Source organism: Diplodia seriata (assembly GCF_021436955.1).
Source record: "Diplodia seriata strain FDS-637 chromosome Unknown scaffold_8, whole genome shotgun sequence".
Classification (NCBI taxonomy): Eukaryota; Fungi; Ascomycota; class Dothideomycetes; order Botryosphaeriales; family Botryosphaeriaceae; genus Diplodia; species Diplodia seriata.
In genome coordinates, this window is record NW_027117315.1 from 1,789,099 (window position 1) to 1,801,734 (window position 12,636).

The following is a 12,636-nucleotide window of genomic DNA, read 5'->3' on the forward strand; positions in this document are numbered from 1 at the left end:
TGGCGGCCTGGCCCTGGTTTGTTGGCGATCTTTCTCTCTCGTTGGTGCGTGTCGGTCCTTCTTGCTCCCACGGTTCCGTCTGCTGCGCTTCTTGCCTACTTTTGGCTCATATATCTCGGGACGCGTCTTGCGGCGGGGCCTGCGAGCGTACAGCTCGGATTCGCAGCGATCAGCCGACCCGGAAAGCTCAGAAGAACAGCAACTAGCCGCTTTATCCGATGCAATGTGCTGCCGCGCGCGATCTCCGTTCCGCCGCTTCTGCGTCACCGGCTGGGGGTGGCCATTGGGCCGATCTGGACCGAGCAGCGAGCTGTCCGAAGAGATGTGCTTCTGTGGCCGCTTGGACTTGCGTCTGGTGGGGGATGACTGTTTAGCCGCGTCTCGAGGAGCGCCTTCCCTTGCGTGCTGACCTGCCGGTAAGCCCAACGACGCAGGAGGGCCCGGGGTCTTCGTCTCTTCTAGCCACCTGCGGACGTCCATGTGCGGCGGTGGCTGGCTACTGCTGCAGCTGCTGATGGACGCGGTCCAGCCAGCAGCGGACTGCAAGCCGGCAGGACCCGTTCACCGACTCTCTGAAGGCCGTGCTGGAGAAGTTGTACAGCATGGGGTGGAGCGCGATGGTCGAGGCTAGTATGTAGCTGGGAGGGACATGACGCGGGAGCCAGGCGGAGACTCCACTGGCAGCGATGCGTCGTGTAACAGCGGCTCAGGTTGGGTATAGCAGCACGCTCGGGCGATGTGACAGCGACTGCCGGTGGCAGGCAGAGGGAGGACTGAGGGCGCAGGAAGAGGCTGAAGGATACGGGTGCGATTGGCCACAGGGGGGCAGATGGACAGAGTGGGTTGGACGCAGGAGCTGGTGTTTCCTGGAAGGCGCGACCAAGTAGTGTGTGCTATGGAAAGACAGAGGGGCCTACCGGCGTATGCGGTGCGGTGCAGAGAACAGATCATATCTCAACGCTGTTGTTGCTGCATCAACCATGTCAATTAATCACTCAGTCTAAGGGCGTCCGCAGGCCCGGCACCGTGCCTGCTGCGGGCGCGGTGGTGGCGGGCTGCCGCGTCCACGATGAGCAGTGGCTTCCCACCCAGACGAAGCTCGCGGCCACGCACAGGAACGTCGTTGAAGACACACGGCGGACGTCGGCCTGGCGGAGCATGCACCTGGCAGCTGCGGAGGGCCAGTCAGGCGCGGGGCTCGCGTTGCACAGGTGCGTCCGAACGCCGTGGGGGATCCCCGTTATCGCAGGGCGAGGCAGGCTCGCGGGCAGGGGAGCGCTCTGGCAAGTATTATGTAAAGAAGGCGTAGGAAGCGCGCAGCTGGTTGCTCGCGTAGGGGAGTGATGTGCGAGCACGGCGCTGTTGTATATGCATATGCCGGCTGGCCGTTAATCCAGGCTCTCGGATGGCGCACTACGCACGCCCAGCAGCTGATCGCTCGCAGCGCGCCTCAGGCCCAGGGCGCTCACCTTGCACAGGCGGCAAGCACGAGCCAGGACGAGCCTCCACGCGTGCAGCGACGCGATAAGCTTGAATCCGCGCGAGGGCCACTCATCCGCCGCCGCGCCGCCGGGCGCCAGCGACGCGTAGGGATGGCGGTCGTGGGCGCGCCCTCACCACCACGCCGCGCCCGCCAATCGCAGGCAAAAAAGCGCACGCTGCGGGGGCAGGCTCCGGTGCTTGACTCCTACCATTGGGCCTTATAGGGCCAGGCTAGCGATGGGCCGCATGATCTTTTGAACACGGGATGTCGATGCCAGAGCCCTCGCTGCTTTCGGGATGGCCGCCACAGGCTGCCTTCGCACGCGTGTCCAATGGCGCGCGCGAAGGCCCCGATCCACCGCAGGGCCCATCCATAATACGGACAAGCCCCATTCCAGCTGCTCACCTTTCCCTGCCACTCTCCCTCCAGGCCTTCGCCGCTGAGTGTGAGCGGCGATTATTCGATCACCCTGCCGGCTAGCGCAAATTGCACCAGGTTGCCCCGCGCCGCTGTGCTGACTCCCCATCCCACCTCTTTGCGTCCGTCCGACTCTGAACACCAATCTTTTTTCTGCGACCCGCAGCCGCCTGCTCTCGTGTGCGCAACCCAAACTCGCTGCTCACACCGTCAACCCAGCTCACCGTTCCGCAAGTCCGTTCCTCTCTCCTGCTCTAGCCCTCATTCTCATGGACGTTCGCGGCGCGCAGCCGCGCGTCGCTCCTTCCTGATTTTTGCCTTCTGCGCCTGCTCTGCTGTTCTTTCCTTTATCGTCTGGCGCGCAGCGCCCGACACCGTCTTGCCTTCCATCACTCTTGTTCTTCGTCGACCCCGCCACACATCTGAGGGCATTCCGTTGAGACATTCCGCACAGATCCAGGATTGCGACGTGTTGAAATGTCGAAGCTCTTCATAGGGTAAGCTCGCCTGTCTGTGTCGCCATGGCAGGCGCACCGGCTGACAGGACCACAGCGGCCTTGCGTGGCACACCGACGATGCCACCCTTCGCCAGAAGTTCGAGGAATTCGGCCAGGTCGAAGAAGCGGTACGAGCTCCCATCGCGCTCCAGCTCAACTGGCATCCACTGATCCTGAGCCTTGCAGGTCGTCGTGAAGGACCGCGACACCGGCCGCAGCCGCGGTTTTGGCTTCGTCCGCTTCACCCAGGACGCCGACGCCGAAGCTGCCATTCAGTCCATGAACAACGTCGAGTAAGTCGCAAGACGTCCCCGAAGGCGGTGAAGCGTCTCAGCTTGGGCCGCCACTGTATCTGCGACGGACACCGTTCCGTCGCTCGAACCAACGCCGTTGCTTACTTCACACTACAGGTTCGACGGCCGCACCATCCGCGTCGACAAGGCGTCTGACCGCTCCAGCGGCGGCGGCGGCGGCTTCCGTGGCGGTTACAACGGTCCCCGCGGTGGAGGCTACGGAGGAGGTGGTGGCGGTTACGGTTAGTTGCTCCCATATCCCCCATATGCTCCTTGAGGCTGTGTTTTGGCACGTGATATAGCGTAGACATTTCACATTCCGCACTCTACTCCCCCATTCCTTGCTCTTCACTAACGTTCTCCTTATAGGCGGAGGCGGTGGCTACCAAAGCCGTGGTGGTGAGTAGACGCGGAAGGTCATGTGCATATGAACGGTATTTCTCACATCCTCGCAGGTTTCGGCGGCGGCGGCGGCGGTGGTAACTGGGGTCAGAGCCAGGGCGGCTATGGCGGCCAGCAATCGTACGGCGGTGCTCCCGCAGGCGGCTGGGATCCCAACCAGGGCCAAGGAGGCCAGCAAGGCGGCCAGTGGTGATGGGGGTCCCTTCTTGGCCTCTATTTTCTTTGCGTTGTCTTCTCGCTTGGGCCACTGCGGCTCACTAAAACACTGGGCTGGAGGAAAGGGATACCCTTAGTCACACTCTTTGCAGGGCGTCAAGACACGGGGTCTTGGCGCAGGACGGGACTTGAAGAAGATTGAGGACATGGATTGGTCAGCTCTTCTCTTTACTTTTCATGGTCGGGACAAGGTACAACAGACACTGGAACTTGCTTTGCTCCGCTCGTACCTAGGGATGATACCCCATGGAACTATGCATATTGTCTGGGCTCTATCGAGACGACCCTTCGCACCAGTGACTGTTTGTGGACTGGCGGCCCAGTCAGAGGCGACGGGCTGCCGGGCTTGGTCTCATGACCGTCCAGGCAAAGGTCTAGCAGGAGCTACGGGGAGAGGCGGGAGGTCGCAAATGTAACACGTCGCACGGCAGTCTGGTTGTGGGCGGGCAGAGGGCGACAGGGCTGGGCCGGCAACGGACGCAGGCGACTAGAGGAACGCACCACGCTTCGGAGGGGAGGGATCAAGGCTCAGAGAAGACCGCCCAGCGCAGCCGGACTGCGAGAGTCAAACGGGCGGAAAATCATTTCATCAACCGCACACGAGCCGGAGCGCACGTGACTGCGGGCGCCCCGAGAGCTTACCTACAGGCTTGCGCTTGCGGGCTTGCGGGCTCGCGAGCGGCGCGGAGGTTGCAGCGGGCATCCATCCGCCACCTCCATCTCCAGCGCCAGCCAACCGCGGCCGTGACAGTCAGCAAGCCCAGATGATCCCAGCTGCCCGCCACACCCCCGGCCCGCTGCGCCTTATCGCGTCGGCTGCGATATGATACGCGCTTTATACCACCACTCTGCCCGCCGCTCTCGCGCTCTCCTGCCTCGCATCCTGGTGCTAACCCGGCCATGATGAAAGCGCCCGCGCCTGCCGAGAGGCGCCCTACTTTCCAGCCTGCGCCCTTCCGGTCTGCCCGCGCTGCTGTCCTTGTCCTTGTCCTCTTGTACTTCGCCGCCGCCGCCTTTGATCGCCTGGCGGCTTTCGTGAGCACCGAGCTGGAACAGCGGGCACGCCAGCACGCCGAAGCCTCCAAGACACCGCGATTCTCGTGGGATGCTGTAAGCCGTCCCTGCAGTCACGGCGCAGCACGGCAGGCTGGACCCCTGGCCGGGAGCCGTGCGGCCACGCCCATTCTCATTCCTCCCCTCCATCTTATCTGATGGCACTCACATTCCGCATAGGTCCCTTCCACAAAACACCTCGCGTTCCAGCCATGTTACCGCGATTTTCGGTGCACACGTGTCCAGCTGCCGCTGGACTGGTGGAACGGCACCTTTCCTGACAGGCATGTCAGCCTGGCCGTGACCATGCTGCCCGCCAAAGTCCCCGTTACCGACCCGCGGTACGGTGGTCCGGTGCTCCTGAACCCAGGTGGGCCGGGAGGCTCTGGAGTCGACCTCGTCACGGCCAGAGGACTTGCCATCCAGACGCTCATTGATTCTCCCGTTGATCCGGCATCGGAGGCGCCGGAGAACTCCACCTCCAAGTACTTTGACGTCGTTGGCTTCGACCCACGCGGGATTGGCAGAACCACTCCTGGTGCCCATTGTTTCCGCTCTGCATCCATCAGGGAGTCGTGGAACCTGCGACTGGACTCGCAAGGCATCTTGGGCAGCTCTGATGCCGTGCTCGGTCGACGCTGGTCCATGGTCAATGCACTTGGAGCGTCTTGCGCCGGACGGCATGACGAGGGCGATGTGAAACACTACGTCACCACTGCATCAGTCGCGCGCGATATGCTGGAAGTTGCCGAGCTCTTTGGCCAGTACCGCGAGGCTGAAACGTGGCGCATCTTGACTGAGGATGCAATTGAGATGTGCGAGGCACACGGTGCATGCGCATCTTTGCAGCTGCCAGAGATCTATGTTCCTGGCACCGAGAAGCTTCAGTACTGGGGCTTTTCATACGGCACTCTGCTTGGAAGTACGTTTGCATCCATGTTCCCAGACCGTGTGGGAAGGCTTGTTCTGGATGGCGTAGTCCATGGCTCCAACTACATGAAGACGCTTTGGTCGGACAACCTCCACGACACGGAGAAGACGATGCAGGCCTTCTACGACCGCTGCGCTGAAGCCGGCCCCACCGCTTGCCCACTGGCTGATGGCAACTCGACGGCGGCTGACATCCAATCCAAGGCCTTGGCTGTTCTCGATAAGATGTATCACAACCCCATCTCGGTCAAAGGCGAGTTTCCCGAAATCGTCACCTGGAGCGATGTTAGACTGTTCATGTTTATGGCCCTCTATGAACCATTGCAGGCGTTTCCGCGCATGGCCGAGATGCTTGCTGCCGTGGCTCGTGGCGATGAAGACGGAGAAATGGAAGACTATCTCACAGGCAAGCACTTTTTCGCCTGTGCCGCCAAGGGAAATGACACGGATATCGCCCAAGTGGATGGCGAAGCTTCAATGGCCATCATGTGCAGTGATGGCGATCCCCAAGATTTCCTGGACATGGATGGCATGGAAGAGCATTGGCGCAAGCTCGATGCAATCTCTCCATCCGTCGGTGCCATGTGGGCTGGACACAGGATGAATTGTGCGAATTGGAAATTCAGGCCCTTGTACAGATTCACCGATTTCAAGCCCGAGTTTGGTGGCGACACGGCCAACCCCATCCTGTGGATTGGGAATACGGCGGACCCAGTTACTCCGCTTATCAAGTAAGCTCTCTCCTCTTGGGATATCCTGACCCTTTGGTTGGCTAATGTAAAGCACAGTGCGCACAAGATGAAATCGCTGTTCCCTGGCTCGGAAGTGTTGGCGCAGAACTCGCCTGGGGTGAGTAGCCACTATCGAGGAGGATTGAATGGAGAACTAACCTTTTGGCACTCACAGCATTGCTCCCTCGCGGCTTATTCGCCATGTACTGTGGGGTACATCCGCAACTATTTCAACAACGGCAGCTTGCCCGCGCCGGACACGCTGTGCGAGCCTGTCGAAATACCCTTCATCAACCCAAGTCCCGAACTTCACCTTCTTTCGGCGGATGAAATGCAGGCAATGGATGCGCACCAAGGCTTGAGCCGCTCCTTTGCTAAGAATGCCTGGGGACTGGGCAAGGCAATGCTCCCTGGGGTCGAGAGCGGCTTGAGTTTGAAGCTTCAAGATGATGCCTAGGCCCAGCTCACCTTGATGGATTTCGAAGCGCGTCTGGCGGGGATTATGATGAGGGTTTGGGTATACGAAGTGTGTATATTGGAGCAAGGGCGCGGTTTCGGGAGATTAGATGGATTAGAATGCTCCTTTGGAATATACTGGTATTTTGGTGTTGAGTAGATGGGGTGCATCGCAGAGCATTGTTTCGGGGATGCGGAAGGCCTTTTCAACTCCTTCGGAAGTCCAGAGTGATGAGATATGATGTACGAAGATGAATACACTCCAGCAGGAATCTGGGCTCAACGCTGTGTGCATGGCCATGAAATTTTCGGAATATATCTGTCCCCAGAACATAGGTATTGTTGTCCTTTCAATCAGATCTGGATCTATGTTTTGCTTGGTGGCCTCACGCCCGAATAGGAAATGAAAGGCAGGGACCATATTGATGTAAAGGGGCCACTTGTGCCAGGGCTCCAAAGAAAAGGCTCGTCAAGCGCCGGATGGCGTCGGGTGGGCGGGCGATATTGGCGCTCGGACGTGGACAACTAGCTGCCATTGCATCATAGCTCAACGCGCATCATCCCCCTCCCCCAACCGTGCGCTTTCCAGCCAGAGGACTCGGCACAACAACAGCCAATTGATACCCCAGACGAAACCATGTTCCAGAGGTTCAAGAACATCGCCGCGCAGTCGGCCTGGATCGCCAACCCTCCGTTCACCGAGAAGGAGCTGCCGGACCAGCGAGGCAAGGTACAGCTCTCTTCACTTCTGCTTCTGTCCAGCTGGTAACCAAGAAACAGGTCCACATCGTGACGGGTGGCTACTCTGGCGTCGGCCTAGAGCTGGTCAAGATCCTGTACGCCAAGAACGCGACCGTCTACGTCGCCGGCCGCAGCGCCGACAAGGCCAGCGCCGCCATCGCCACCGTCAAGGAGGCTGGCGGCGGCGGCCGGGTCGAGTTCCTGCAACTGGACCTCGCCCGCCTGGCCAGCATCAAGAAGAGCGCCGACGAGTTCCTGGCCAAGGAGCAGCGGCTGGACGTGCTGACCAACAACGCCGGCGTCATGTTCCCGCCCAAGGGCAGCAAGACCGAGGAGGTATGTGTTGTTGACTTGTCGTCCTTCTCTCATTAACGAAAACAGGGTCACGACCTCCAACTCGGCACCAACTGTCTCGGCCCCTACCTCTTCACCCAGCTGCTCCTTCCCTTGCTCCGCCAAACCGCATCGACCTCCCCTCCCGGCTCCGTCCGCGTCACGTGGGCCGCCTCGATCGCCATCGACCTCCTCGCCCCGCTGCACGGCGTCGACCTCGACGAGCAGACGGGTGCGCCCAAGGTGCTCGGGACGCCGCAGCAGAACTACGGCCAGAGCAAGACGGGCAATGTGTTCCTAGGGACCGAGTTTGCGAGGAGGTATAGTAAGGGCGAGGGCATTGTTAGCGCTGTAAGTTTTCTCCTTCTTTTCCCTTTTCGTCCTGAAGGTGTCTATCTTGGTTATGGTTGAAAAGTTTCACAGAAAGAGATGGAAGGAAGAAGTTGTGGCTACAGTATAGGGGGGGAGGAGGAGGAGGAATTCAGAGTTCCTCGATTAGACTGGGGCGGTAGAAGGCAGGAACGAAGGCCGCTAACGGAACAAATCAGTCTTGGAACCCCGGAAATTTGTACACGGATTTGTACAGGCATAGCGGATCTGCCGGGCGTCTGGTCGCTGTGAGTATACCTTCTCTCCCTACCGTTTCCTGTCGGGTTCTAACAAGAAGAACAGCGCGGCATGCTCTACCCGCCCATCAAAGGCGCCTACACCGAGCTCTACGCCGGCTGGTCGCCCGACGTCGGCGTCGACAACAGCGGCTGCCTCGTCGTGCCGTGGGGCCAGATCCAGCAACCCCGGGCAGAACTCGAGGCGGCCATCAAGCCGACGAGCGAGGAAGGAGGGCTGGGGATCGCGGAGAAGTTTTGGGAGTGGTGTGAGAGGGAGACGAAGGCGTACATGTGAGAGTTCGGGGGAAGGTTTGCGTGTGTATGTGTCAAGGCGGGAACGAGCCAAGATTGAGAGGATAGTGTTGGCCTTGACGTGGGTTGTTCGCGGCTATGAATCCAAGTCAAGTTTGAAGTGCATATAACCATGTTCTCTAATCCGCTAGGATCCATTCAATCAATCTAATTCTGGTCATTCTGACTGTTAAGAGAGTGGGGCTGTTGCTCGGTGAAGCGAGTAGACGTTGTGATGCCATGGTATTGGATGCAGTTGATGGGATGATGATCAGAGTTGAAACCAAGTCTCTTCCTTCCCGCAGCAACAGCTTCCAATCTAGAAGGAGACTTCCGTGGCCGTGTCCTCCGGCGCTTTCCGGCCGGCATCCACGTTGTCGTGCGGGAAGGTCTTTTGGCCATGATCCTGCTCAACGACCGCTCTCAGCCGCGGGCAATGCGGATTCTCCAAATCAAGAACCGCCAGCCTCTCTCCGCCTTTGGTGACGGGGACTCTGCTCGCGCATCCCTCCCAAACTCCGATGCCCGACTGTTCATAAGCTTGGCGTTGCAGCTGCAGCGTCTCGTTCGTGGCCCATTCCAGACACGCATAGTTCGGAGCTCGCGACTTGCGGCGCTTCTGGATCCAGCTTGCCAGAGGCTCCAGCGTGTATGACAGACAAACAATGACAGACCCGAGCGCGAGAGTCAAGCAAAGCCCGAACACGGAAAAGTTGGAGTATGCCGCACTGGGGATTTTCTGCACCGGGAGCCGTTAGCGCCTGGGACCTTGGACAGGGAGGGAAGGGGGTTCGCTTGCCTGGCTGTTGCAAAGCTGCTGTTCTTCCGTGTTGTTTGGGGCCCGCAGAAATGCCCTCAGCTTCTCATCCGAAGTCCCTTTGGCGACTTGCGTCATGCTTCCCTGCAACGCTACCAGAGTGGCAGCGTGCCAGTTTTCTGCCTCCAGTTGCCACTGGTTGTTGGGGAGCCCTCCTGAGAACCCGGCCTGGGTCTTGTAGCTTGCCAGAAGAGAGCTTTCTCTCAGGATGCCGGGCACGGCTTCGACTGTGACACTGAAGGCGTATATGATTGCACTCACCCATCCGAACGATGTGCGCTGTTTGCTGTTCTTCCACAGGCCATCTGCCAAAGAAGGCGATTCATATGTGCCGCCAAAGGGGGAACACTGTTCGCCCGAGGCCAAGTTCGGGTTGCAATACTGCTCTTTGACAGAGCATGCAAGCACGGAGACGGGCTGGTCTGCCCTGTATGCTGGGACCCGACCAGTTGCGTACTCGGCGGATGTGATGGTGGTACTGTTTGTCGTGGCAGCATACCATGGATCGTCGACTTTCTGCGTGTATAGGATGCTGTTGGCCGACAGAAAGATAAGATGGACATCTGCATCTGGCTGTCTCAGAGCTGGTATGGGATCATAATCCGCGAAGTCGGTGTATGACCCGTTGTAAAGACATCCGCTCTTTACCCTGCATCCAATCAGTGGGCAGTCCGGACCAGAGATGCAATCCCGCTTACTCTACTGTGTATCTACCACCACCATTGGAGCCAGCGCCGGGCCTACTTGGTGTCGAGCGCCAACTCACTTCTGGATACTCATAAGTGAAGTTCCTTCCGGTCGTTGGTCCATAGTAATAGCGCGTGTAGTTCATCTCAGTCTCAGGAGAACGAAACATGCTCCGATGCCCGTCCATCTTGACGGGTGCGCAGCTGGATACGCGCCGGAACCGGACGCGTTCATGAGCGGGCGCGTTCAAGCCGAGGTCGACGTGGCTGTCGAGATACGTATCAAACGCCATGTTTCCGTACTCGCTCTCGCAGATTCCGTCCTGGAAGGGGCAGCTTGCGTTGCGGTCGATTTGAACTGGTAATTGCGGTTGGATGAAGGCGTTGCAAGATCCCAGGTCGGAGACGTTGAGGTAGCAGTCCTGCGCATATATTGCCCAGGAACTGATGATCTGGGCTGCCCAAGGAAAATAGTACGACACCGAATCCTCCAGATTGGGGTTGTTTGCTGAGTCCAGGATGCCACACGTAGGGCTGCGAATCAATACGCCGTTGGCCGCAGTAGAGACCTTGGAGGAAAGGGTGCCCGCCGTACCAAAGGCGCCAATACAACATATGGCAAACCCGATGACAGGGAGCAGTCGCCGAGAGGGTCGATGGACAGCAGTCTTACGCCACTCCCACCAAATGTTAAGCAACGCACAAAGACCACTTGAGCCGTTAGCAGCATTCCTGAAGATGGCTTGGCGTTGGTGATGGAGTGCGTCTTGTGCCGCATGCGTCGAGTACAGGTGATGGAGGGCAAAGCAGCAGATCCTCCAAAAGCTGGTGCCAACAACGCTAACAAAGAGGGCTATGAAGGCAATGAGAAGAGATCCGTCCCGTTTGTTCAACGTAATGGTTGCGCCAAATACTGGGCCGTCGGTCCAGTCGGTCCATAAGCCTGTGTGGACTTCATAGTTGCCAGCATTGCTGGTTTGACGGAAGGAATCCATGGCGTTGGGAGAGGAGAGAAGAGTTGCATGTGAGAAAAGAATCCAGCACGACCGGAGGGTGATATTTTAGTTGCCACGGCAGAACACGCTTATAGCTAAAAGCGTAGTACTGTGTTTTGGGGGCTTTCCGGCTGCTGCAACGTTGAGGAGTTAAATTTAGAGACAGGCTTGATGCTCAGAGAGCACGGCAATAAGACCGTGGGGTCTTGCGGCAATCGGATGAGTGCGGGAAGGGAACAAGCCAGCTAATTGGTCCTCCTCCTCGGCGATAAGGCGAGTGAGTACAGCTTCGGTAGTGGGGGCCGAGCCAACTCCCCGGGCACTCCACCCAGTTGATGCAAAATGTACTATCATCAGCCTTCCACCCTTGCCATACCTATCTATTTCAATCACTGAGCATTGAAGAATCACCCCTCCCTATCATGTCTTCTCCTGCACTTCACCCCTGATGCTTATGGACTACCGCTGTTGCAGCCTGGTACTATTTGCAGCACATGATGCGACGTTACGGAGCTCAATCGATCGGTATGTGAGTAAAATAAAGGCGAGAATAATGGCGATGACGTGTGCGACTAGCCGGGGCCATGTGGAGAGGGGAGCGAAAAGCGTGGAGAGGAAACGGACGGTGTATCGTTAACGACAACAGAAGTGCGGTGCCCCATTCACGACAAATAAGGCCCCGAAGATTGATGTAAGTAATGCGAGGCGGGTTCAGTAGTAGGCTCGACTGTCTTGCTGCCACGCGAGAACGGCGTTTATAGAGCTTGAAAAGGGAACTGACGTCTCTCTAACTAACACTACCGGAACAGATCTTCTAACGACCTTTGCTACATTCAGGGGCGCGTACAGGAGCTATACAAAAGAAACTACAACCACAACCACAACGGCAGTTCATAAATGGTCAAAAGTGAGGACTGAAGCCTCACGTGAATGCTGAAATGTAGGCGCAGAGCTACAACCCAATGATGAACCCAATCGAAATGCCGCTCTTCTCAAAGGTTCCAGACCATGTGGCTCTCGGGCCAGACCAAGCGACCACCCGCGAGGCGACGGTTGAGGCGCTGCTCTCCCCACGTGGAATGTGGCGCGGGCGCCCCCTTCGGAAAGCTGGCCGCACGTGTCGGGGAAGATCTGGACTTCTTCCGAAGAGCACAAAAAGCGCCTCAGTCTGTCTCCGACAACGGGTTTCTGCATGGGTGGCTTGCCACCTGGTCGTTTTCGGGTGGGTGAAGCTGAAGCACTACTTGGAAACGAGAAGTAATCGTCCTCAACAGTTTGCAAGTGTAAACACTGTCAAAAACGCAAGCAGCCGAGAGTGGGGAAGCATACGGTACCGTGGCACGCTGAACCCACGGAATCTCACGCCATCAAGATAGCCGTCGTATCCAGCACCAAGAGAGAAGAGAAGAGTGGAGAGAGAGAAAAGTCGGCGTGTCCCGTACCCGTCTTCGAAGCGAAGCGAGCGAGCGAGAGAACGGGCTGGAAAAAGCAAGTACAACAAGCATGATCCACTTCGGGTCTGAGCATAAGCTTTTCCCTGATCATCCCCCCTCGGCAGACCCCGTTACACCGCCGATGTTTTTATTTTTCCCTCGCGTGTAACCATGCAGGGAAGGACAAGCTCCTCTGCCGACCGTTACACTGATCGGCGGCGTTTAATCAAAGGGAAAAAATAAAAAGGAAGAAA

The 12,636-nt window shown here is 58.2% G+C and overlaps 4 protein-coding genes across 4 annotated transcripts; 3 read left to right on the forward strand and 1 right to left on the reverse strand.

Moving 5' to 3' along the window:
• Positions 1-2,377: 2,377 nt before the first annotated feature.
• Positions 2,378-3,285, forward strand: SLS55_008149 (uncharacterized protein; the record flags this gene model as incomplete). Its single annotated transcript, XM_066779563.1, has 6 exons — positions 2,378-2,397; positions 2,453-2,525; positions 2,584-2,690; positions 2,808-2,932; positions 3,060-3,089; positions 3,146-3,285. The coding sequence occupies 6 exons, from the start codon at positions 2,378-2,380 to the stop codon at positions 3,283-3,285; spliced, it is 495 nt and encodes a 164-aa protein (XP_066630367.1).
• Positions 3,286-4,413: 1,128 nt separating this feature from the next.
• On the forward strand, positions 4,414-6,026 carry SLS55_008150 (uncharacterized protein; the record flags this gene model as incomplete). The annotated part of the gene is made up of 2 exons (XM_066779564.1): positions 4,414-4,418; positions 4,646-6,026. 2 exons carry the CDS (start codon positions 4,414-4,416, stop codon positions 6,024-6,026), a joined length of 1,386 nt encoding a protein of 461 aa, XP_066630368.1.
• A 1,089-nt stretch (positions 6,027-7,115) lies between these two features.
• RDH1_2 (short-chain alcohol dehydrogenase) lies at positions 7,116-8,455 on the forward strand (the record flags this gene model as incomplete). Its single annotated transcript, XM_066779565.1, has 4 exons — positions 7,116-7,208; positions 7,241-7,555; positions 7,601-7,903; positions 8,225-8,455. 4 exons carry the CDS (start codon positions 7,116-7,118, stop codon positions 8,453-8,455), a joined length of 942 nt encoding a protein of 313 aa, XP_066630369.1.
• Positions 8,456-8,770: 315 nt separating this feature from the next.
• On the reverse strand, positions 8,771-10,569 carry SLS55_008152 (uncharacterized protein; the record flags this gene model as incomplete). Its single annotated transcript, XM_066779566.1, has 4 exons — positions 8,771-9,190; positions 9,530-9,917; positions 9,967-10,488; positions 10,550-10,569. The coding sequence occupies 4 exons, from the start codon at positions 10,567-10,569 to the stop codon at positions 8,771-8,773; spliced, it is 1,350 nt and encodes a 449-aa protein (XP_066630370.1).
• Positions 10,570-12,636: the final 2,067 nt, after the last annotated feature.